The sequence below is a fragment of the Salmo salar genome, chromosome ssa01 (genome assembly GCF_905237065.1).
Source record: "Salmo salar chromosome ssa01, Ssal_v3.1, whole genome shotgun sequence".
Classification (NCBI taxonomy): Eukaryota; Metazoa; Chordata; class Actinopteri; order Salmoniformes; family Salmonidae; genus Salmo; species Salmo salar.
The window spans coordinates 70,853,860-70,880,892 of record NC_059442.1 but is presented as its reverse complement, the minus strand read 5'-3'; the positions used below and the strand labels follow the sequence as shown (position 1 = coordinate 70,880,892).

The window sequence follows — 27,033 nt, the reverse complement described above, 5'->3', positions numbered from 1 at the left end:
ACACATGGCTAAGAAATACTGTATATCTAATATAGAGCAGCATTTGATAGTAATAAAGCGCTGCTGAATCAACCCTCCTGTTTAATTTTGCCTGCACAGATGCTACAGCAGTGAGCCAAGGAGCCTGGTTGAAGAGCAGAGATGTTGTGACCTGCTGCTTCCTAAAGAGGGATGTCAAATGGATAAGTGCACTGGTCAATGGCTTGTGAAATGTGCAGAGGGAGCCACGGCTTTCTGATCAGCACCATTTCCTCCTCCCCGGCAATCTCTCCAGGGAGGGAAGAAGGGATTGAACATGGCAATTTTCTGCTCTGCGGGGGTAGGCATGCATGCCTGGACTAATCCTCTCAAGGGGCGCCGCAGAGGGGTCACTCTCCAAACCCTAGAGGGGCTACTGGTGAGCTTTCTACAGTATCTGTGTCATCATAATGTCACAGTTGTATGCCACCTGAGGGGAATACGGCATAGGCGATGTGTGTGTCTGAGCATTCTTTGTTAAGCTTTACCTGCGCAGACCTGCTATAAAAAACTAGAGTAATGTAATATTTCATACATTATATCCGGTTAATTTCATGTTGTTGTTATATCATGGCTTGGATCTCATGGCGTTGATGTTATGATAGTGTTATAACAATTTAATTGCAAGATCCTTACAGTTGAATGATACCAGATGTTATGGGCCTAAGTCTTGTTTTCCCACTACTCCATGTTCCTGTTTGATTTATGAGGGCTATTCTAATTAGCCAGTCTGTCTGAATTTGGCCTCTTTCTACTGACCGTATTACTGCCATACCGGTGACCAGGAGTCATGACCACAGTCAAATGCTATGCTTCTCCAAGCTCTGATGCTGCTTTTGGTTGTTAATAGCCTACCAAACTTGCTAACTGCCTGGTACTCAGCACTCTATTGTCCCTCTAATCACTCTGACATAAATGCAAATGTAATCGAAAATCAAATCAAACACTTTGACAGCATATGAGCTTATGTTCCGCAACATTTCTATAGGCTATGCAATTGCGTTTTGATGGCCTCTTTTAAGAAGAGGAGGATCCCATCAGCTTCCAAAAGGCTAGGCCTACTATATTTATTTCTCAACTTTCCTAGTAAATATTAAGCACATTGCTTCGATTTACAACAGGAGTATAGCCTACCTGGCTGGCATGAAAATGAACTTACGTAAAAGCGTTCTCCATTCCCCATTTAAGTGCATAGATGACATATTTTGTCTCCCTGCCCCTATTCTGACAGGTGCATGATAATGGTCCATTCTAAATCAAAACTAATTTCACACATATATTATTTAGTATATGTAAAGACAAGATGAAATTAAGAATAGTCTGATGGGTGACAATATTAGCCTATCACTTGTGAATGATGTGCAGTAAGGCAAGAAACAGCGCTTGCCTTTTTTTCCTCAACTTTTTCAAATCATAGTTGCACACGTGGCCAAATAACTTCTTAAAATTAAGCACATTAAAACTTCATATGGCTTGAATCCCGTTAGCGGGATCGATATGACAACAGCCAGTGAAAGTGCAGGGCGCCAAATTCAAAACAACAAAAATCTCATAATTAAAATTCCTCAAACATACAAGTATTATACACCATTTTAAAGCTTTGCTTCTTGTTAATCCAGCCAGTGTCTGATTTCAAAAAGGCTTTACGGCGAAAGCAAACCATATGATTATGTTAGGTCAGCGCTTACACACAAAAAAACACAGCCATTTTCCAGCCAAAGAGAGGAGTCACAAAAAGCAGAAATAGAGATAAAATGAATCACTAACCCTTGATGACACTCATATGACTTCATGTTACACAATACATGTATGTTTTGTTCGATAAAGTTCATATTTATATCCAAAAATCTCAGTTTACATTGGCGCGTTATGTTCAGTAATCTTTTGCCTCCAAAACATCCGGTGATTTTGCAGAGAGCCACATCAATTTACAGAAATACTCATCATAAATGTTGATGAAAATACAGTTGTTATACATGGAACTTTAGATAAACTTCTCCTTAATGCAACCGCTGTGTCAGATTTCAAAAAAGCTTTACCGAAAAAGCAATAATCTGAGTACGGCGCTCAGACACAAAAACATGCCATACAATATATCCGCCATGTTGGAGTCAACAATAGCCAGAAATAGCATTATAAATATTCACTTACCTTTGATGATCTTCATCAGAATGCACTCCCAGGAATCCCAGTTCAACAGTAAATGTTTGTTTTGTTCGATAAAGTCCATCCTTTATGTCCAAATACCTCCTTTTTGTTCACGCCTTCAGTTCACAAATCCAAATTCACGATGCGCAGGTCAGACGAAAAAAAAAAAATCCCATTACAGTTCGTAGAAACATGTCAAACGATGTATAGAATCAATCTTTAGGATGTTTTTATCGTAAATCTGCAATAAAGTTTCAACTGGAGAAATCCTTTGTCTTCAATGCAATGGAACTGACCTACCTCTCACGTGAGTGCGCATGGCTGAGCCTCATGGAAGTGAAAAATGACCCCACAGACACTGTAGTTTGGATTGGCAATCACTTGAAAAACTACAAACCACTTCCCGTTTGGATTTTTTCTCAGGTTTTGCCTGCCATATGAGTTCTGTTATACTCACAGACATCATTCAAACAGTTTTAGAAACTTCAGAGTGTTTTCTATCCAAATCTACTAATAATATGCATATCTTAGTTTCTGGGAGTGAGTAGCAGGCAGTTTACTCTGGGCACGTCAGTCATCCAAGCTACTCAATACTGCCACCATCCATAAGAAGTTCATCCGTTTTACAACCGGCGTAGAACCTAACTGGCATAAATAGGCTGTGCGTGAGTTTCAAGTTTGGGGAAGATAATTTTCACCATAAAAATGCACCTTTATAGTAAAGCATTACATGCATAATCCCATTTGCGGTCACATGAGAATGGTGTTCTCTCGCAAATGAATTGTATTTTGGAACATGCACGCATAAATCCTACTGCTGTGTGCGCATTGTGCCACTTATAATGGGAAGAAATAGCCTAATAGTTTATCAATATTTTAAGCTAAATGTTCTGATCTGTTGCGTCATTGCTTTTAAAACTTGTTTTGATGCGAGTGGTTGTATTAATTTGGAATCGATCGCATCCCACAACTGTCCCAGACTATGTTTGGAATATTTATTTCTTGCAGAGAAGGACAATTTGACCAATAAAATAGATGAACATTTGTACTATGGGGGATAGTAGATTGACATACAGTGCATTCAGAAAGTATTCAGACCCCTTGACTTTTTTCACATTTTGTTACGTTACAGCCTTATTCTAAAATGGATTAAGTTACATTTTTCCTCATCAATCTACACACAATACCCCATAATGACAAAGTGAAAACAGGTTTTTAGAAATGTTTGCAAATGTAGTCAAAATAGAAAACAGAAATACCTTATTTACATACAGTTGAAGTCGGAAGTTTACATACACTTAGGTTGGAATCATTAAAACTCATTTTTTTCAACCACTCCACAAATTTCTTGTTAACAAAATCAAGTTTTGGGAAGTCGATTAGGACATCTACTTTGTGCATGACACAAGTCATTTTTCCAACACAGACAGATGTTTCACTTATAATTCACTGTATCACAATTCCAGTGGGTCAGAAGTTTGCGTACACTAAGTTGACTGTGCCTTTAAACAGCTTGCAAACTCCAGAATAATTATGTCATGGCTTTAGAAGCTTCTGATTGGCTAATTGACATAATTTTTGTCAATTGGAGGTGTACCTGTGGATCTATTTCAAGGCCTACCTTCAAACTCAGTGCCTCTTTGCTTGACTTCATGGGAAAATCAAAAGAAATCAGCCAAGACCTCAGAAAAAAATGGTAGACCTCCACAAGTCTGGTTCATCCTTGGGAGCAATTTCCAAACGCCTGAAGGTACCACGTTCAACTGTACAAACAATAGTACGGAAGTATAAACACCATGGGACCACGCAGCCGTCATACCGCTCAGGAAGGAGACGCGTTCTGTCTCCTAGAGATGAACGTATTTTGGTGCAAAAAGTGCAAATCAATTCCAGAACAACAGCAAAGGACCTTGTGAAGATGCTGGAGGAAACAGGTACAAAAGTATCTATATCCACACTAAAACGGGTCCTATGTCGACATAACCTGAAAGGCCGCTCAACAAGGAAGAAGCCACTGCTCCAAAACCGCTATAATAAAGCCATACTACGGTTTGCAAATGCACATGGGGACAAAGATCGTACTTTTTGGAGAAATGTCCTCTGGTCTGATGAAACAAAAATAGAACTGTTTGGCCATAATGACCATTGTTATGTTTGGATGAAAAAGGAGGAGGCTTGCAAGCCAAAGAACACCATCCCAACCGTGAAGCACGGGGGTGGCAGCATCATGTTGTGGGTGTGGTTTCCTGCAGGGGGGACTGGTGCACTTCACAAAATACACTGCTCAAAAAAAATAAAGGGAACACTTAAACAACACAATGTAACTCCAAGTCAATCACACTTCTGTGAAATCAAACTGTCCACTTAGGAAGCAACACTGATTGACAATACATTTCACATGCTGTTGTGCAAATGGAATAGACAACAGGTGGAAATTATAGGCAATTAGCAAGACACCCCCAATAAAGGAGTGGTTCTGCAGGTGGTGACCACAGACCACTTCTCAGTTCCTATGCTTCCTGGCTGATATTTTGGTGACTTTTGAATGCCGGTGGTGCTTTCACTCTAGTGGTAGCATGAGACGGTGTCTACAACCCACACAAGTGGCTCAGGTAGTGCAGCTCATCCAGGATGGCACTTCAATGCGAGCTGTGGCAAGAAGGTTTGCTGTGTCTGTCAGCGTAGTGTCCAGAGCATGGAGGCGCTACCAGGAGACAGGTCAGTACATCAGGAGAGGCCGTAGGAGGGCAACAACCCAGCAGCAGGACCGCTACCTCCGCCTTTGTGCAAGGAGGAGCACTGCCAGAGCCCTGCAAAATGACCTCCAGCAGGCCACAAATGTGCATGTGTCTGCTCAAACGGTCAGAAACAGACTCCATGAGGGTGGTATGAGGGCCCGACGTCCACAGGTGGGGGTTGTGCTTACAGCCCAACACCGTGCAGGACATTTGGCATTTGCCAGAGAACACCAAGATTGGCAAATTCGCCACTGGCGCCCTGTGCTCTTCACAGATGAAAGCAGGTTCACACTGAGCACATGTGACAGACGTGACAGAGTCTGGAGACGCCGTGGTGAACGTTCTGCTGCCTGCAACATCCTCCAGCATGACCGGTTTGGCGGTGGGTCAGTCATGGTGTGTCACATTTCTTTGGGGGGCCGCACAGCCTTCCATGTGCTCGCCAGAGGTAGCCTGACTGCCATTAGGTACCGAGATTAGATCCTCAGACCCCTTGTGAGACCATATGCTGGTGCGGTTGGCCCTGGGTTCCTCCTAATGCAAGACAATGCTAGACCTCATGTATCTGGAGTGTGTCAGCAGTTCCTGCAAGAGGAAGGCATTGATGCTATGGACTGGCCCGCCCGTTCCCCAGACCTGAATCCAATTGAGCACATCTGGGACATCATGTCTCGCTCCATCCACCAACGCCACGTTGCACCACAGACTATCCAGGAGTTGGCGGATGCTTTAGTCCAGGTCTGGGAGGAGATCCCTCAGGAGACCATCCGCCACCTCATCAGGAGCATGCCCAGGCGTTGTAGGGAGGTCATACAGGCAGGTGGAGGCCACACACACTAGTGAGCCTCATTTTGACTTGTTTTAAGGACATTACATCAAAGTTGGATCAGCCTGTAGTGTGGTTTTCCACTTTAATTTTGAGTGTGACTCCAAATCCAGACCTCCATGGGTTGATAAATTGGATTTCCATTGATTATTTTTGTGTGATTTTGTTGTCAGCACATTCAACTATGTAAAGAAAAAAGTATTTAATAAGATTATTTCATTCATTCAGATCTAGGATGTGTTATTTTAGTGTTCCCTTTATTCTTTTGAGCAGTATAGATGGCATCATGAGGCAGGGACATTATGTGGATATATTGAGGCAACATCTCAAGACATCAGTCCGGAACTTAAAACTTGGTCGCAAATGGGTCTCCCAAATGGACAATGACCCCAAGCATACTTCCAAAGTTGTGGCAAAATGGCTTAAGGACAACAAAGTCAAGGTATTGGAGTGGCCATCATAAAGCCCTGACCTCTATCCTATAGAAAATGTGTGGCCTGAACAGATAAAGTATGTGCGTGCAAGGAGGCCTACAAACCCGACTCAGTTACACCAGCTCTGTCAGGAGGAATGGGCCAAAATTTACCCAACTTATTGTGGGAAGGTTGTGGAAGGCTACCCGAAATGTTTGACCCAAGTTAAACAATTTAAAGGCAATACACTCAAATAGTATTTGGTTGCATGTAAACTTCTGACCCACTGGGAATGTGAAATAAACGCTGAAATAAATCATTATCTCTACTATTATTCTGACATTTCACATTCTTAAAATAAAGTGGTGATCCTAACTGACCTAACACAGGGAATTTTTACTCGGATTAAATGTCAGGAATTGTGAGAAACTGAGTTTAAATGTATTTGGCTAAGGTGTATGTAAACTTCCGACTTCAACTGTAAGTATTCAGACCCTTTGCTATGAGACTCTAAATTGAGCTCCAGTGCATCCTGTTTCTATTGATCATCCTTAAGATGTTTCTACAACTTCATTGGAGTCCACCTGTGATAAATTCAATTGATTGGACATCATTTGGAAAGGCACTCATCTGTCACATTTCTACAGCATTGAAGGTCCCCAAGAACACAATGGCCTCCATCATTCTTAAATGGAAGAAGTTTGGAGTCACCAAGACTCTTCCTAGAGCTGGCCGCCCGACCAAACTGAGCAATCGGGGAGAAGGGCCTTGGTCAGGAAGGTGACCAAGAGGTGACCAAGAACCAGACTCTGTGGCGATGGGAGACCTTCCAGAAGGACAACCATCTCTGCAGAACAGAACTCCACCAATCTGGCCTTTATGGTAGAGTGGCCAGACGGAAGCCCCTCCTGAGTAAAAGGCGCATGTCAGTCCACTTGGCGTTTGCCAAAAGGCACCTAAAGGACTCTCAGACCATGAGAAAGAAGATACTCTGGTCTGAGTCTGATGAAACCAAGATTGAACTCTTTGGCCTGAATGGCAAGAGTCACATCTAGAGGAAACATGGCACCAAGCGTGGTGGCAGCATCATGCTGTGGGGATGTTTTTCAGCGGCAGGGACTGGAAGACTAGTCAGGATCGAGGGAAAGATGAACAGAGCAAAGTACAGAGAGATCATTTGTCACGCCCTGACCTGAGAGAGCCTTTTTTATGTCTCTATTTAGGTTTGGTCAGGGTGTGATTTGGGTGGGCATTCTATGTCCTTTTTTCTATGCTTTGCATTTCTTTGTTTTGGCCTGGTATGGCTCTCAATCAGGGACAGCTGTACATCGTTGTCGCTGATTGGGAGTCATACTTAGGCAGCCCCTTTTCCTTTGGGGTTTGTGGGTAGTTAATTTCTGTTTAGTGTTTTGCACCTGACAGAACTGTTTGGCTGTCGGTTTCTTGTTTTTTTGTTTAAAGTGTTCTATCTTTAATAAATTCATGACGAGCACTAACCACGCTGCGCCTTGGTCTACTCTCTTCAACGACGGCCGTTACATCATTGATGAAAACCTGCTCCAGAGCACTCAGGACCTCAGACTGGGGCCAAGGTTCATCTTCCAACAGGACAACGACCCAAAGCACACAGCCAAGACAACGCAGGAGTGGCTTCAGGATAAGTCTCTGAATGTCCTGAGCCTGGACTTGAACCCTATCAAACATCTCTGGAGAGACCTGAAAATAGCTGAGCAGCGACACTCCCCATCCAACCGGACAAGGCTTGAGAGGCTCTGCAGAGAAGAATTGGAGAAACTCCCCAAATATAGGTGTGCCAAGCTGGTAGCGTCATACCCAAGAAGACTCGAGGCTGTAATTGCTGCCAAAGGTGCTTCAACAAAGTACTGAGTAAAAGTTCTGAATACTTATGTAAATGTTACATTTTTGTTTTTTTATTTTTAATAAATTTGCTAACGTTTCTAAAAACCTGTTTTTTCTTTGTCATTGTGGAGTTTTGTGTGTATATTGATGAAGGAAAAATACTATTTAATCAATTTTAGAATAAGGCTGTAACCTAACAAAATGTGGAAAAATACTTTCCAAATGCACCCATCTAGTGCTTTTGCTGTTTGCAAGGCCTACTCATCTTGTTGGTTGACGAAAATTAAATGTGGAGAGTTCTTCTAACATCTTCAATATGCGCCTCAGAATTCGATAAGAAGGATGTGCACAGTTGCGTCCCCAATGTGTCTGTCTTCACTTGTAGCCTACTTCGGAGCTGAGATGCCTGTGACCTTCCCTGTGGCTCAGTTGGTAGAGCATGGTGTTTGCAACACCAAGGTTGTGGGTTCGATTCCCACGGGGGGCCAGTAAAACAAAAAAATGCATGAAATGGATGCATTCACTACTGTAAGTCGCCCTGGATAAGAGCGTCTGCTAAATGACTAAAATGTCAATGTAAAATGTAAGGACCGATCACGTGATGGGCATTGGCTAATAAGAATTGAGATATCTGAGAAAGCCATGTGAGTGAGAGGAACTTCAGAGCAGGGCGATTGGCAGCCGGGAGAAGGGAATTATAATTATTATATTCAGCCCTAGGGCATAACGGCCACTTTGCCCGCAAAAGGCATGGATGTTTTTAGGGGTCATTACAGCAACACAGCCTGCCGCTGGGGAAATTTGAGGCCTGGTGAGAATATTATCAAGTGCTTGTCAAATTGTGAATGAAGTGTGTACAGTCTGCGCAAGAAACAAAGCAGAGTCGCATCATGCAGCTTTGGAATGTATAAAATATCTGAACATATAGCCCAACGTTTGTATCACAATTAAAGTTGCATAAATAACTCTAAATTAGTAGGACCTGTTTCTTTGTTAACCGGTCAACACAGAATAGGCGCATGTGCGCACTCCCTCAGAAATTGTTTGGAGAAAATATTACTTCTTGCAGCGACATGGTCATTTGTGCTTGTCCCTTCTGTGTTTGTTTAAAGTGTTTTAAAGTTGCGATTCACCTCAACCAGCCAATTCTTTAGTGTTATTCAATCGGATAACTAATAATGAGGCAAATAGGAGTACTTTGGCTGTTAGTTTTAATCCGTTTTTTTGTGAAACGCACCAAACAAGCTGTCGACCTGACCCTCAATGGATACAGCAAGCCGCAACCGTGGATATCATAAACAAGGGTTGTCCTGCTTAATCTCCGACCCTTTGCTGCAAGTCTACACTGCAATGGAATACCACAATAAATACATTCAACATGTTCCCAAGGCATCTAAACCAAGGAATCGTAGAAGTAGAGGAGGAATTCGGAATCAGATTTTTTTTTTCAACTAAACACCAGGTCTGTACTAAAGACATTGAACTCCTTGCTCTTAACCTACGGCCATACTACCTGCCACAGGAAATAAATCAGGTCAGACTATTTATTGTTTACAGAGCCCCCTCCGCTGACACCCAAATAGCTGCTGGCTTGATTCATGACCTTGTATCCCAGGCTGAGACTGAGTTGCCTGAAGCAGTAAAGCTAATAATGGGAGACTTTAACATGCGCAGTCTATCTGAACATTTACCATCATATTAGCAATATGATACATGTCCTACCTGAAATTAAGCCTGTCGTGACCTCTGTTATGGTATCATCCCAGGTGCGTATTTTTCCAAGGCACTACTCAATCTTTGGTGTTCGGATCATAACATGGTTCACCTTATCCCAGTCTACAAACCATGTTTGTAGCAAGAGAAGGCTAAAAAGGAGGAGATTAAAAGCTGGACTCCTGAAGCTACTGAAGCCCTCCAGGACAGTTTTGAGTCCACTGACTGGGCAGCCCTGGTGGATAGCACAGTGACCTGCAAGGGGCAGTGGATACTGTCTCTGAGTACATTAGTTTCTGTGAGGAATTCGTTATTCTCAAAAAGAAAGTCAACATCTTCCCCAATAATAAACTGTAGGTAACTCGAGAATTAAAAAACGAGTGTTTAAATCAGGTGGCAGTAAAGAGGAAAGGAAAAATATTAAGAGGATACTCAAAAGCAAACTCAAGGAGTGCAAGGCAGTATACAATGATACATTTTAAAACCTTTTCAAGGACAAGAACAGTAGGAAAGCCTGGCAAGGGCTACAAACCATCACAGGCTACAAACCAAAGAGACATTCTATGACCGTCGAAAATGACCTTGCTTTTGCTAATGATTTGAACTGTTTCTATTGTAGGTTTGACGTGTGATTTTACATTGCAACAGAAAGTGGCCTTGGACAGTATAGACAGCATACCAGCTGTTGATATACAGATCTCTGTGAATGACATCAAACAATACTTTCAACGAGTCAACCCACGAAAATCATATGGTCCAGACGGCATCTGCAGACCAGCTCGCATTACCGTTCCAGAAGGTGTTCCAGCTGTCACTGAACAGTGGGATAGTTCCAGACTTATGGAAGAAGTCACTGATTGTCCCAGTGCCTAAAAACAACAGTCCAAAAGAAAATAACGATTTACGCCCTGTAGCCTTGACATCTGTACCTATGAAATGTTTAGAAAAAATTATTCAAAAACAAATTCTCTCTGGTCTCCCATTCCAATTATACTCATACCAATTTGCATACCGTGCCCCCGGGGGTGTTGATGATGCGTTACTGGTCATGCTGAACAATATCTACGAACATTTAGATAAGGCAAATAGCCTAGTGACAATTGTATTCATTGACTTCAGTAGCATGTTTAACACCATCCAACCCCACCTACTGGTGGATAAGCTGGTTAATTTGGTTGTCAACTCTCTACTGATCAAGTGGATGAATAGGTTCCTTCTGAACCGTACTCAACATCTAGGATGGTGAATACGGGAGCCCCTCAAGGTTGTGTACTTTCCCCGATACTGTACACACTGTACACAAACAATTGTCAAGCCTCTGGCTCATTCCACAAATTGTTTAAATATGCAGATGACACAGCTGTTGTGTTTTTTCTCCATCCAGACCAAGTCTCTCTTCAAGGTTTGGACAGAGAAAAGGCAAAATTCATCCAAACAAAAGAGATGGAAATTGATTTCAGAAGGAACAAAATTCCACTACCTCCTATGAAGATCAATGGGGAATCAGTCCATAGAGTGACCACATATAAGTACCTGGGAATCGAAATATACAAAGATCTGAAATTCAATGGCTGTGCCCTTGCAAAGATAAGGAAATTGCAACAGAGAATGTTTTTTTAATGCAAACTGAACCATTTTATTGTCAACTGCCATATCTTACAAATGTTATATAAATCTGTCCTGTATAGTCCGCTGTCCTTTGGTCTGATATGCGTGTTTGGAAACATGCGAGTGTAAGACCAAGTCAAGCTTCAGCACTTGATCAAGATGACAATATGCTATTCTGTTCTTCTGAAATAGACTACATTTTCTTCATATCATATTTCTTTAGACCTGTTTAAAATAAATAATGGATGTATTGTGATGGTGTAGGCTATATTAAATGGATTTTATAGGCTTTTAAAAAATGTAGATATTCCAAAGGTCTGCATCAGTGGCTTGAAGGCTATGCGTGGAAGCCAGAAGATGCTAAACCTGTTTATGTTAATTAACGGTCAATTACCGTCAACACGCTCTCCGCAGCCGATGTGAGTAAAACTTTCAAAACAGGTCAACATTCACAAGGCCGCAGTGCCAGATGGATTACCAGGACGTGTACTCCGAGCATACGCTGACCAACTGGCAAGTGTCTTCACTGACATTTTCAACTTCTCCCTGTCTGAGTCTATAAAACCAACCTGTTTCAAGCAGACCACCATAATCCCTGTGCCCAAGAACAGTAAGGTAACTTGCCTAAATTACTACCGACCGGTAGCACTCACGTCTGTAGCCATGAAATGCTTTGAAAGGCTGGTCATGGCTCACATCAACACCATTATCCCAGAAACCCTAGACCCACTCCAATTTGCATACCACACCAACAGATCCATAGATGATGCTATCTCTATTGCAATCCACACTGCCCTTTCACACCTGGACAAACACCTATGTGAGAATGCTATTCATTGACTACAGCTCAGTGTTCAACACCATAGTGCCCTCAAAGCTCATCACTAAGCTCAGGACCCGGGGACTAAACACCTCCCTCTGCCACTGGATCCTGGACTTCCTGACGGGCCGGCCCCACAGGTGGTAAGGGTAGGTAACAACACATCCGCAACGCTGATCCTCAACACGGGGGCCCCTCAGGGGTGCGTGCTCAGCCCCCTCCTGTACTCCCTGTTCACTCATGACTGCACGGCCAGGCACGACTCCAACACCATCATTAAGTTTGCTGATGACACAGCAGTGGTAGGCCAGATCACCGGCAATGATGAGACAGCCTATAGGGAGGAGGTCAGAGACCTGACCGTGTGGTGCAATGACAACAAACTCTCCCTCAATGTGATCAATACAAAGGAGATGATGGTGGATTACAGGAAAAGGAGGACCAAGCACTCCCCCATTCTCATCGACGGGGCTGTAGTGGAGCAGGTTGAGAGCTTCAAGTTCCTTGGCGTCCACATCACCAACAAACGAACATGGCCTAAGCACACCAAGACAGTCGTGAAGAGGGCACGACAAAACCTATTCCCCATCAGGAGACTGAACAGATATGGCATGGGTCAGATCCTCAAAAGATTTTACAGCTGCACCATCAAGCTCATCCTGACGGGTTGCATTACTGCCTGGTAAGGCAACTGCTCGGCCTCCGACCGCAAGGCACTGCAGAGGGTAGTGCGTACAGCCCAGTACATCACCGAGGCCAAGCTTCCTGCCATCCAGGACCTCTATACTAGGCGGTGTCAGAGGAAGGCCCTAAAAATTGTCAAAAACTCCAGCCACCCTAGTCATAGACTGTTCTCTCTGCTACCGCACGCCAAGCGGTACCAGAGCTCCAAGTATAGGTCCAAGAGGCTCTTAAATAGCTTCGACCCCCAAGCCATAAGACTCCTGAACAGCTAATCAAATGGCTACCCAGACTATTTGTATTGCCTCCCCCTCTCTGGAACGCTGCTGCTGCTCTCTGTTATTATCTATCCATATTCATTTTAATAACTCTACCTACATGTACATATTACCTCAATCTCAACACCGGTGCTCCTGCACATTGACATTGACTCTGTACTGGTACCCCCTGTATATAGCCCCGCTATTGTTATTTACTGCTGCTATTTAATTATTTGTTATTCTTATCACTTACCTTTTTTTTGTTGGTATTTTCTTAAAACAGCATTGTTGGTTAATAGCTTGTAAGTAAGCATTTCACTGTAAGGTCTACACCTGTTGTATTCGGCGCATGTGACAAATAAACATTTATTTTATTTGATTGACAATCACCGGCTGACAAAATTTCATGACCGCCCCAGCCCTAATCTTGCCTCATCCATCTCTCCTCCTTTCACCTCTCCAGCTAGAAAAGCACAAACTGTTTGGAGATCCATTATCACTCAAAGGGCATTACAGGGAATTCATTCCAGATTGCTGTGAGATGTGGGTACAAATCGATGGTGATTAAAATGTTGCTTTCTGCTGCCTTGTTCTTATTTTGGGCTTTTGCCTTGTTACCTTGTTAGTGTAAGTCAGGTGACTAAATGTTACGTGACTGTTGGCTGAATCTTTCATCATGGCCCTCCTGGTGTAGGATAAGACTGAAACAAGATAGCTTTTGGTGTCTGTCTTTGATTTAAGGGTTTATTTTTTGCCTTGTCAGAGCAAGCCAGCCAGGTGATTAAGAGTTGTGTGAACGTTGCTGGGATGCCTCAGTGTCTCCCTCTCTGTTTAGACTATAACAAGGTGCAGAATTAGAACTGAAGCCCATATTCTATTGTGTATCTTTTAGACACAGTAAGACTGGAATTTGTGTGTGTGTAACTGCCCAAATAAAGGAATAACTTGAGTAAATGAGGGATACAAAGTATTTTCAAGGTGCTTCTACACAGGTGTGGTTCCTAAGTTAATTAAGCATTTATAACATCCCATCATGCTTAGAGATCTCAGTGACTTTGAAAAATGGGTCTCAAAGGAGCATAGAGGGCTTAAAGGGTGTGTGTGTATGTGTTTGTCTCAGTCACCAGATCTCAACCCACTTGAACACTTATGGGAGATTCTGGAGCGGTGCCTGAGACAGCATTTTCCACCACCAACAAAACAGCAAATGATGGAATATCTCTTGGAAGAATGGTGTCGCATCCCTCCAGTAGAGTTCCAGACACTTGTAGAATCTATGCCAAGGTGCATTGAAACTGTTCTATCGGCTCGTGGTGACCCAATGCCCTATTAAGACATTTTATGTTTCCTTTATTTTGGCAGTAACCTGTATGTAAGTGCTTCTGCAGGCATACTGTATATGGTAGGCCTATTCAGCAAAGTAGTTCATGTGAAAGGCATGTTAATGAAAGGGTGACATTATTATACCCCAGCAGGCTCTGCATTGTGTCTAAAAGTTGAATATGCTCTGAGAGTAATCTGTTATCCTTTGTGCTGGGAATGCATTAATTCAACCTGCCCGACGATCAAAGTCACACACACACACACACACACACACACACACACACACACACACACACACACACACCTGCGTATGATGGCATTTCATATGGAAGGTGGGGGATGATTTCATTTGATTTGAAGGAGAAGATTTAACAAGGCATTTGGTATTCATCGGCTTTTGATTAAGTGGGATGGTTTGAGCCATGTCTGAATCAGAGACGACAGCTTTACCTTCCTGCCTGTGAGGTACATTTTTTACACAGCAGACATATATTTGCATGATTCTTCTCTCTGATTGGCTCGAGCGGTTCACCTTTTTTCCCTAGCTGTTTATGGCATCTGAGAGGATGTGCATGTCCACTGACAAGTGACCCACATACACTACATTAACTCTAGTAGGGGACAGGATGTGACCACACGCATCTTAATTACCAAGCCCAGATCACTATCCCCTCCCTCTCTAAAACCCACAATTTCTCTCCTTATACATATTTCACAATGTTTTCTGTCTTTTCCACCCCTCTCTCTCTTTTTCTGTTTCTCTTTCCATACTGTAGACGTTGTTATACCATGGCTCTGTTTTCCCCTCCTCTCCCCCATCTATCTATTACCAACTAGGAGCAGCGTGTTTCTCAGTGGACACCCTCTTCCATCACTTTTACTATTCACCACTTAGTACTGATGGCCCCTTTGTATCGCTGTTTGTAAGAGCCTCTTAGTGACTCTGCGCCTTTGTCTACATCTGGTGTGGCCATTGAATGCTAACGCTACCTGAAAATTTATGTTGACTGGAGGCTGTGCAGAGAACTCTCTAAGTTGAAGGAACTCTGGTCTAACAGAATACTAACAGAACTCAAGTCTTACAGAATAGATGTGCAAGGTGCACAGGGTAGGATGTTGAGAAATTAGGTAGAGAGAGGGGACCGAGACATCTTGAGACACTGTTAAAATCATCTATTGTACTGTTTTATACTGCATTCTCTGTGTTTTTGGAGGGAGAAAAATAGACATGCCTTGTGACTTTTCTTGTTTATGTCAGAGTTGATCAATCCAACGGGGATCTAACACCTCTTAAGCACATTATTATAAGAAAACCACCGAAGCAGAAAGGAATAGTAAAATAGGACTACAGCAGAGAAAGGTTAACCTCTGCCATCATTCACCCTGCCCAGCAAACTATTTACCGTAAGTGCATGGGAATTGACCACTTTTCTCTTGGAAGGGGCAGCTCAAACAGAGTTTTATTTAGTTAGTGTGAGCCAGGAGACAAGAGAGGAAAAGGAAGAGATTGGATGGGTTAGCCGTTTTACAAGCTTCCTCCTGGAATGGCTCTCTTAACTTTCTCTCTCTTACTTTCTCTCTCTCTCTCTGTTTATCTCTCTCTCAGTTTCTCTCTCTCCATGTGGGGTGAAAGGGAGGAGAATGATCTAAGAGCTAGAAAAAAACATTACTTCCTCAGGGGAAGAGAGAAACATAATGGGCAGAAATGGGACAGTGGATCGCCTCTTCTACAGTGTCAAGGTGTGCCTTTATACACTAGCACTACTATGTGGTATTCTTTGTCTGTCGCGGTCCTTTATAATGTCAAAGTTGAATGTAGTGTTAGCCCCCCCTCAGGCTCTTTCCAGTTGAACATTCCCCCGCTTCAGATATGAAAGACAAATGGAGCCGAATGTCTCTCAAATTCTCCTCAGGTCAGGAAATACAGTTAAAGTTATCTCCTTTTAGTGTTGCATGCTTGTAAAAGCTTTTCTACTGTACAGCTCAGCAATCTTTCTTTAGTCCGAAATGGCTGCCAGGAGTCTCACCCTTAGCCTCACCCTGGCCCTGCTACTCTCTCTCTCTCTCTCTCTGCTCTACTTCCTTGTCCTTACTACTTAAGCTGATTAATTTAGGAGGGGAGCCGGGGGGGCTGTAAGTAGCACACTACTGTCCAGGACAACTTCATCACTTACTCCCCCACGCCCTCCACTCTTTAATGCCACTCGTCTTGAAGGTGTCATTTTAATAAAATACCTATTAATGAGGATTGAAATTAAATGGACAAATATGTGTGGCCGTGCGGCTGCGGGGAGATGTACGGCCCTCTGAAGCTGTCTCCCAGGAAGATAAATCAGTGTTAAAGATGCCTTTTAAACAGATGAGACACAGCCAGAGTAGGGTTTCCTCTGTCCTCCTTCTCCAACCGGAGAAAGCCCTATTAGAGATAGCAGTACATTCTTAACTACACTGTAGAAATATCTGTGCCTAGTTGCATATCACTGTAACTTTTTGAATGATGTGATGACAATCTTTTTATATTTGTTTGTGTTGCCTTGTGCGTGTGTGTGTAATTGCATGCTGGCTAACAGTTGTGGCCGCTCAGTGTGAGGGGAAATGAGGAGCGACAGGTCCATTAACTAGTCGTTTCCTTGAGGAAATATCCCACCTGAGCGAATGTGTGTGTTTTCAGCGGTCAGGATCAAAGGACCCAGTCCCACACCAGGTCACATACTTTCGTGACCTTTCTCCATGGAAAAAAGGTGCTTTACAAAATCAAATAGCTAGCTAAATGGTCCATGTTATTATTATCTTAAAACAATTATATGTGTTAGGGTAGTAGATATAGAAAAAGGGCTCAGACTCTAGGGCGTTAAGTCATGCTACATGAATTTGTCCATTTCATGAATGCAAAGTTAATGTATAATATTGTAGTGATTGCAGGGTGCACAGAGTTGAATATAAATATACTATTCTGTACTTTTGGCAAACATATGTTAGTAACACTGACATGTGAACATGTCAGATACATTTTCTCCTGCAGAAATGCCATTCAAATGAGCTGCTTGTTCCAAACCCCTGTAAGACAGCTTCAATTACGAGGTTCTGCCAGGTTCGTCTAGCACCTGTTTCTCTCTGACGCTCCAAATGGAAACACATCATCATGGCCACTAATTGTTGTGTTGTGTTTCTCAGCTCTTTTAATTGGTAGCAGTGTTGCTAGCGGCCGTTGCACTCTAATAAGAACCTCCTGGATGTGGCACAGTGTTGCACTCTGTTCTACCAGAGATGGCTCTTTACGTGAACCTATTTCTTCTTTCAGAGAACTGGCAGATTGTTTGTTTCTTAATGCCCCTAAACACAAAACAAACATGGGAGCCGCTACCCTGTAATTATGCTGTATGCTTCAGCACTTAAACCTATTAGCAATGGGGCCTATGGAAGGGAAGGGGCAGGGGGCGGCAGGCTTGGTAGTGTGGTGTTAGTGGGCTTTCTGTGTCTGTGTGTCTACGTGCATGGGTGTGTGTGTAATAAGAGGAATCGCGATGGATTGGCACTCTTTCAGACTGTGCACTGCGTTGTTGGGGCTATTACATTGTCCCTGTGACTGCTGGTTTGTACTTTCCATTTTGATAATTGTTCATTGTTTTTATGTTTGGACTTAATTACAGACCACTTGGGTGGTAGGGGATCTCACACATTGTACTCCTATCAAGCGCCATTCTTTCTCCCTTTCTCTCTCTGTCTCTCTCTTGGTCTCTCTTTTTTTCGCTCTCTCTTTCTCTCTGTCTCTCTCACTCATTCACCTTTAATTGACTTAATATTTTTTGTGAAGAAAACTTCATATGTATTTCATTTTAAGTGCCTGTAGAATGGTCTCCATGACTTCTGTGATCGAGGAGGTGAGAGAGGAGAGAAGAGCTACAGGGTTGGAGCAGAACAGAGAGTATACGTAAGTGCAAAGAGGGAAGAGTGAAAGCCCAAAATAAGTGAGGGGAGCAGAGGAGAGGGAAGAAGACCAGAAAATAAGAGCAGTACAGTAGATGGATGGTACATCTCAGATAGAGCACCCAGCATTGCCACCATGTCTCTGGGGAGAACAAGGGAAGGCGGGCACAGCTGAAGTGAGGCTTCTGGAGAGATATGTGGCTGGACTGTACAGGCTACTCTCTAAGGGAGCTCTACCCAAGGAGACAAGCACTTGTGGCAGAGTACTGTAAACAGGAAAGGCTCCCTTCAAGTACTGACTGAATGCTCTATCCACCTTCATTTCACCATATTGACACACCTTTGATGCGTTCCAACTGAAACTGGGTGTCATTTGTAGTGTAAAGTAGATTATAGTAGGGTGCTGGTACTGTAACCCAGCCTATGTAAGAGAAGGCTGCTCTGCTATCATCTGCCGACTGGACGTTGATCTAGATGACCAGAGGTCAAGCCCTCTTCCCTTTTTTTCGGTAAACAACCGCATCTGTCTCCTCTCGGATCCTCCTCAGACCAGAACAGACACCAGGAGTAAACACGGTCCAACCAACCTGACTCCTGTGGTGTGGTACTTGGGTCAAGCTGAGTAGAGCTCCGTCTGACAGGAACTAGCACCCAGTGCTACAGAGACCTTATAACAAAGACATTTCAGGAGCGTATGGACTTTGTTTTAATAGAGCTGCGGCCCTCAAGCTCAACTCTAGCTCTAGACTAGGCTGTCCTAGCATCACTTCTGCATCTCCCCCTGCTACTCCTCTTCAGCATCATTGTTTGAGCCACCTGTTTCCTCTGTATTTTCCTCCTGAACGCCCCCCTGCTGTGTTTCTATTCTGTGTTTGAGAGCTGTGCGTAGCAGCAAGGCACCGCGGAGGACGATCAAGTGACAGCGTCAACGTCTCATCGCTTTGTTTAATCATCTCACAGCAGGGATCAATGCGCCTTAAAGCTGAAAGGCTGTGTCTCTACGTGTCTGTGTTTTTGTGTGTGTTTGAACATCCAATGACATACTACAGGAAAATAATTCACTGCCTTTGACAATGTCTAGGTACAGGGTTGACACAGCAGTTGTAAGTGATGATGAGTTGTACTTTGAGAGTGGAAAAAAGAAGAACACATTTGCTAAAGTGTAGGATGGCTGTAATTTTGGCCTCTCCATGTTGGAATGCTTCTGGTGGCAGTAATGACAAAGGATGTGGGGTGTACAGTTTGTTTACACACACCCTGCCTCCTTGACAGGGGCATGTTTGACACCCTCTCCTTGGAGAAAGTGAGGCTGGTATCTTGAGGCATGTCCTGAGCTGCTTGGTGAGGAGAGCATGGCTTTATGGATGTGAATGAGTGTGTGTACAGGGTCTGTCCCTCAACTTGCCTGAGTGGAATGGATGTGGCGGCTAGGGCTTAGGGGAGCGGAGGAGAATACCTCCCTTGCGCCTGCTGTGCCCTCCATCCATCCATATTCATTACTCTGGCTTCAGGTAGAGCTCTAAGGGCTGTCAGTCAGCCTGCACCCCCGTGTGTGAGATCCTCATCTGGGGGGAGATTGGAGCAGGGTGAGGTTGTGTCCTCCATCCCCTGGACTTCCAGCCTAACTCAAATAGATGTCCAGTCAATGATGTAGTACATGGTGGATTCTGCTGTTCGTTTCCATACTGGATCCATGCATATATAATACATTTTCCATATTGTTTGCGTTTTGTCTATGCGTGAAACAAGCAAAGTTTTAGCGGAACACAACCGTTGCAATGTTCTTATAGAAACAGTGGGAAAACGTGGTGTGTCTAAATCTGACGTACTACTTTGTGATGGGATTTGGGAGTGTTTATTGATTGACATAACTGACATGCTCCTTCCTTCCTCTCTGTGCAGGGTGTGCCCAAGCCTATAGCAGTGGAGCCATGTTGGGGGAGCAGGGCCGGCGTACTGACCGTCCTCTTGTGTCTGCCCAGACTGCCTTCAGGAATACCCCCACCTGGCCAGTCTGGTAAGCACCCGTCTCATCTCCACTCACTGTCTATCTTATAGACCAGGCCTTCTCCCTTTGGTTATTAAAAGGCACCCACATGCTTCAGATACCACTATTTTCCTCTCCTATTTGAGATATAAAACAAAAGAAAGAGCGAGAGAGAGAGAGAAAGATAAAAAGTTTCATTTAGAAAATCTCTCTCTCTGTCTCCCTATCTGCTTGGTTCAAGACCCCAAGAGTCTCTCCAGACAGATGCTAACTGAAGCATGACATATTTGAGAGGTGGAGACTCTTCTCCTCCCCCAACCTCTCTTTCTCCCCTTCCTCCCTCACCTATCCTCTCTCTCTGTTAGATCCCAACCCCACCTCCCCTTTATCACAACTAGAACCCAATATCTACCAGAGTGTCTATTTCTCGACTTCTGGCAGTTCAATTTGGAAATCCGTGTACCATCTGTGTTTGGATGGACACAGATAAACCTGATCTATCAACTATTAGGGGCTTTGTTTTGAGAGAGACCGAAAAAGCCATGTTATACCTGGAGGAATTAGCAGGCTGTTGGATCGATTGTTCCCTCCAATAGGTTTTTCAGCAGAGGCCAGATGAGCTCATGTTTCTCCTAAGAGGATATGTGATATTTCAGAGGTGCTAAATATGCCGCTGTGCTGTAGGTAAATGAATAGGGAGATGACCATTTGAATGGCACCCAGTGTCACAGAGATGAGCTCGGGAATGCTTTAGAACTTTTAGCACTGTCAGCAGCCATCAAAATATCTCTTTCCCGCTGTCACTCATATACGCACCCACACGTTATCTCTCTCTCTCTCTCTCTCTCTCTCTCTGCCTCTCTCACTCACTCTTCCTCTCCCTCCGCCTCTCTCTTTCTACCTTTTTCTCACGCTTTCTCAATTATTTTATTTCTCTCCTTTTCCTTTTCCCCTGAAGCCCAGGGCTTTCTGAGAGGCTGCTGTCGGCTCATCGTGTAGGTATAATACATGAGCTGAAATACGAGCAGGTGTAAAAGTGACTGCAGCAGGAAGCCTGTAAAAGACAGCAAAAATTAAGCACTTTGCAAGGCATCAGGTTCTCATACTGGGAAAAGCTGCTTGCATTACGTTTAGAGGAGCCTTTAAAGCCACCAGGTACTGGGCAAATAGTAGGAGTTGATAAGTGCAGCCAGTAAGTACAGGCTACAGTATTGGCTACAAATGCTGGGTAAATGCATACTGTGCAGTATGTCAGTTCCTGCATGATTTCACAGTTCTTTTTTGTGATAGTTGCAGGCAAAAAGGTTTTGCTGCAGAAATTCGGACATTTTGGATGTCAGTTTGCGAAGATTTGTGTCCAATTTGTCAAGAAATGCTCCGATGGGTGAAACGTTTGTTGACCTGTGTCTTGATTGAAAAATGTTATGAAGTAAAGTTGTGTTGATTGCTCGTTTGGTATTGTGGTGGTCAGACAGATTTATTTGGTAATATTGTGGTGATTAAGTACTTTATATGCATATCATATATGGAACTATACAAACAGAACTGTCAGTCTGCAGTAAGTGCTGAAGCAGTGCTGTGAAACCGGGTAGAGAAAGAGAGAATCCCTGAGCTGACAAGGTAAAAATCTGTCGTTCTGCCCCTGAGCAAGGCAGTTAACCCACTGTTCCCCGGGCGCCGAAGAAGTGGATGTCGATTATGGCAGCCCCCCGCACCTCTCTGATTCAGAGGGGTTGGGTTAAATGCGGAAGACACATTTCAGTTGAATGCATTCAGTTGTACAACTGACTAGGTATCCCCCTTTCCCTTTATGGAACACTGGGGGTGGTAACTGGAAATATCTATTTGTCTTGACCCATCTGATGTGGGAAAACTGGTCAGGAAGAGATGCTAAGTGTGCAAGTGTGTGTGGGTGTGTGTTTGTGCATAACTGCACTTTATACATCAAATCAAAGTTAATTGGTCGCATACACAGTTTAGCAGATGTTATAGTGGATGTAGCGAAATGCTTGTGTTACTAGCTCCTAAGAATGCAGTAGAAATGTCAAACAAGTACACAAATAACAGTAAAAAACAAGAATTTAAGAATGTCAGGACGAATCTAGTTAACAGCCCAAATAACACTGTATCAGTAATCCAAACGCAATCTGTGTATATACACCAAAAAGATGTACTAAGAATGATCCGTACAGCAGTAGATACTGTATATTACAGTGAGCTATGTCAAGAATCCAGTATATAAATACAGGCGAATATATATATATATATCTAGTATACATTTTTCATATAGTACATTGCATTTTTGTTTCACTGTTTATACACACCGCCTGTATTTATATATATATATATATATATATATATATATATATATATATATATATATATATATATATGAAAAAAATGCAATAAGCTATATGAAAAATACGGTACATGAATAAGAATCCGGTATATACAGTAATCTAGTATATAATTAAGAATCCAGTACATTAATGCGCAGTGTGTATAAACATTGTAACAAAAATGCAATGTACAGTAGTAGATACAGTATATTAGAATAAGCTATATGAAGAATATTATATATGAATACACAGTGTGAAAGACAGTGTAAAATAAACAGTCCAGTGTTTAATGTCTCTATATACACTCAGTGTACAAAACAGGAACACCTGAATAGGTGAAAGCTATTGATGTCACATGTTAAATCCACTTCAATCAGTGTAGTTGAAGGGGATGAGACAGGTTAAAGAAGGCTTTTTAAGCCTTGAGACAATTGAGACATGGATTGTGTGTGTGTGCCATTCAGAGGGTGAGTGGGGAAACAAAAGATTCAGGTGCCTTTGAATGGGGTATGATAGTAGGTGCCAGGTGCACTGGTTTGTGTTAAGAACTGCAAAGCTGCTGGGTTTTTCACACTCAACATTTTCCTGTATGTATCAAGAATGGTCCACCACCCAAAGGACATCCAGCCAACTTGGCACAACAGTGGGAAGCATTGGAGTGAACATGGGCAAGCATCCCTATGGAATGCTTTCGACACCTTTCGACGAATTGAGGAGGTTCTGAGGGCAAAAGGGAAAGTGCAACTCAATATTAGAAAACTGTTCCTAATGTTTTGTACACTCAGTGTATATGGGACATCAGCGTTGGCTGTGTGTGTGTGCGTATGTTTGTGAGTATGGGCGTATGTGAGTGTATATGTGAGTACGGAGTCTGTGTGTTTGAGGTGTGTATGAGTGAGTCCTTCTTTGTCTATTACTTATTACAGGAGTACTACTTACTACAGGAGATGGCGTGATGGCTGTTCAACACTCTGATGGCCTGGAGGTAGAAGCTGTTTTTCAATCTTTTGGTCCTGGCTGTGATGCAGAATAGTATCGACGTATACACTGACTCGGTGACTGGGTTCATCAGGAAGGGCATAGAGGATGTTGTTGCCACTGTGACGATTAGAATTTATCCAAACCAAAAATCGTGGCTAGATGGCAGCGATCGAGCAAAACTGAAAGCGCAAACCACTGCATTTAACCATGGCAAGGTGACTGGGAATATGGACGTGTACAAACAGACCAGCTATGACCTCCGTAAGGCAATCAAAGAGGCAAAACGACAGTACTGGAACAAAGTGGAGTCGCAACTCTTACCCGTGTACATGGATGAACGCTTCTCCCTCTGTCATGGATGCCATGGTTGCCCTTAGTTTGAAGATGTAATCCGGAAACAGGTGTTTAATACAACAGCCTTCTTTCTTAGTTCTCTCTTTTGGACTCTCCAAATTTGGCAATCATCTCTCTGCTTCCACCGGGCATTCCACTGATTTCAAAACTTGGTTAACTTCTTCCATGACAACGACAACATTTCTTCCCCACCATTGTCATCAGAAGACACTACAATGACTGGTTTGATACATGTTTTGATCTAAATCAGGGAGTTCCTCATTGTCTGATTCATGGAGTGGTAGGTAGCCTAGTGGTTAGAGCATTGGACTAGTAACCGAAAGGTTCCAAGATCGAATCCCTGAGCTGATAAGGTAAAAATTAGTTGTTCTGCCCCTGAACTAGGCAGTTAACCCACTGTTCCTAGGCCATCATTGAAAATATGAATTTGTTCTTAACTGACTTGCCTAGTTAAATAAATTCAGAGTCAGCATGGCACAATCATCCTCTAGAAAGTAGTCCATCACCATGTTTTCCCACTGAGCTTTGTCGATAGCACTATCAACTTCAAGGCACCAATGTTGAAAGCGGTAGCAACACTTTTTGTCACTGCCTCATCTGTTTCACATGTTCTTGTGATTGTCTCCACTCGCCCATCTTCCCCATTATCCCCTGTGTATTTATACCTGTGTTCTCTGTCTGTTGCCAGTTTGTCAAGTCAACCAGCGTTTTGTCTCAGCTCCTGCTTTTCCCCAGTCTCTCTCTTTCTCGCCCTCCTGGTTTTGACCCTTGCCTGTCCCAACTTTGAGCCCGCCTGCCTGACTACTCTGCCTGACCCTGAGCCTGCCTGCCTGCCGTCCTCTACCTTTGCCCCTACTCTGGATTACCGACCTCTACCTGACCCTGTTCCTGACTGCCGTTCTGTACCTTTGCCCCACCACTCTTGATTATTGACCCCTGCCTGCCTTGACCTATCACTTGCCTGCCCCTGTTGCAGTAATAAACATTGTTACTTCAACACAGTCTGCATTTGGGTCTTACCTGAAATGTTATACTTTTTCAGTTCTTTGTGACATCTTTCAAAAAAAGCAGCAGTAGACAGGCTTATCCACACGTACTTAGCAGCTCATGTTATAGACAGAAGCATGCTACATGGCAGACCAATCCGAACTCATGTCCAACCCATCCATTATCCTAGCCAATCATGGCTAGCCGGAAGGTTCCTATATTTGCCGTGGCTAAACCAACTAGGCTCAATATTTAACAATTTTATTCATATTTAACCTCTATGGGCTAGGTGGGACGCTAGCGTCCCCCCCGTGGTGCACTCCATCAACAGCAGGTGCATTTCAAGAGCGGCAAATTTGAATCCAAATAAATGTCAAAATTCTAATTTTTCAAACATACAACTATTTTACACCCTTTGAAAGATAAACATCTCCTTAATCTAACCACGTTTTACGATTTCAAAAAGGTTTTACGGCGAAAGCATAAATTTAGAGTATGTTAGGACAGTACATTTACAAGAGTTGTGTGTAATGTTTTGTCAATTCAAAGACAGGGTCACCAAAACCATAAAACCAGATAAAATGATGCACTAACCTTTTACAATCTCCATCAGATGACACTCCTAGGACATTATGTTAGACAATGCATGCATTTTTAGTTCTATCAAGTTCATATTTATATCCAAAAACAGCGTTTTACTATGGCATTGATGTTGAGGAAATCGTTTCCCTCCAATAACCGGCAGTCAAGTCAGCATCACAAATTAAATAATTAAAATTAGAAAACATTGGTAAAATATTATATTGTCATTTAAAGAATTATAGATTTACATCTCTTGAACGCAATCAACTTGCCAGATTTAAAAATAACCTTACTGGGAAATCACACTTTGCAATAATCTGAGCACTGCGCCCAGAAAAATACGCGTTGCGATACAGACTAGTCGTCATGTTGGGGAGATCTAAAATCGAAAATACTATGTAAATAATCCATTACCTTTGATTCTCTTCATCAGATGTCACTTCCAGGTATCACAGGTCCATAACGAATGTAGTTTTGTTCAAAAAAGCTCATCATTTATGTCCAAAAATCTCCGTCTTGTTAGCACATGATCTAAGCCCGCCGGACTTCACTTCATGAACGAGGGGAAAAAATATATTTACGTTCGTTCAAACATGTCAAACGTTGTATAGCATAAATCATTAGGGCCTTTTTAACCAGAACATGAATAATATTCAAGGTGGACGAATGCATACTCTTTTATAACGTATTGGAACGAGGGTACCCAACATGAACTCGCGCCAGGTGTCTAATGGGCCATCATCGTTCCATGGCTCTTGTTCGGTCAGATCTCCCTCCAGAAGACTCAAAACACTTTGTAAAGGCTGGTGACATCTAGTGGAAGCAATAGGAAGTGCCAAAATATTCCTCAGCCCCTGTGTTTTTCAATGGCATAGGTTTAAAGGTAATACAACACATCAGGTATCCACTTCCTGTCAGAAAATGTCTCAGGGTTTTGCCTGCCAAATGAGTTCTGTTATACTCACAGACACCATTCAAACAGTTTTAGAAACTTTAGAGTGTTTTCTATCCATATATAATAAGTATATGCATATTCTAGTTACTGGGTAGGATTAGTAACCAGATTAAATCGGGTACATTTTTTTTATCCAGCCGTGCAAATACTGCCCCCTAGCCCTAACAGGTTAAAGATGGCATACAATTATGTTATTGAGGCACATGAAAGTTCACATGTTCCAGAAGGCATTTCTTCCCAAAAACATATTTTGATATTTTTTTTTATTAATAATCAAATGCCTCTCCTGTGAAGTAGTGACGTGGAACATACACCTAGTTTCTTGAAACGGGTCACAAATGGTCCCTTCACACAGACAGTTTAGTGAAGAAGGTGCAACAGTGCCTCTTCAACCTCAGGAGGCTAAAGAATTTCAGCTTGGCACCTAACACCCTCACAAACTTCTACAAATGCACCATTGAGAGAATCCTGTCAGGCTGTATCGCCGCCTGGTACGGCAATGCACTGTTTGCA

General features: G+C 42.9%; 1 protein-coding gene across 1 annotated transcript in view; it reads left to right on the top strand.

The window, feature by feature from the left end:
• Positions 1–27,033, top strand: part of LOC106607945 (attractin-like protein 1) — a 356,731-nt gene that overhangs the window by 316,891 nt on the left and 12,807 nt on the right. The window contains exon 29 of the mRNA XM_014205458.2: positions 20,238–20,352. Within this exon, the coding sequence (XP_014060933.1) occupies positions 20,238–20,352 (115 nt within the window). The remainder of the gene's footprint in view (positions 1–20,237; positions 20,353–27,033) is intronic.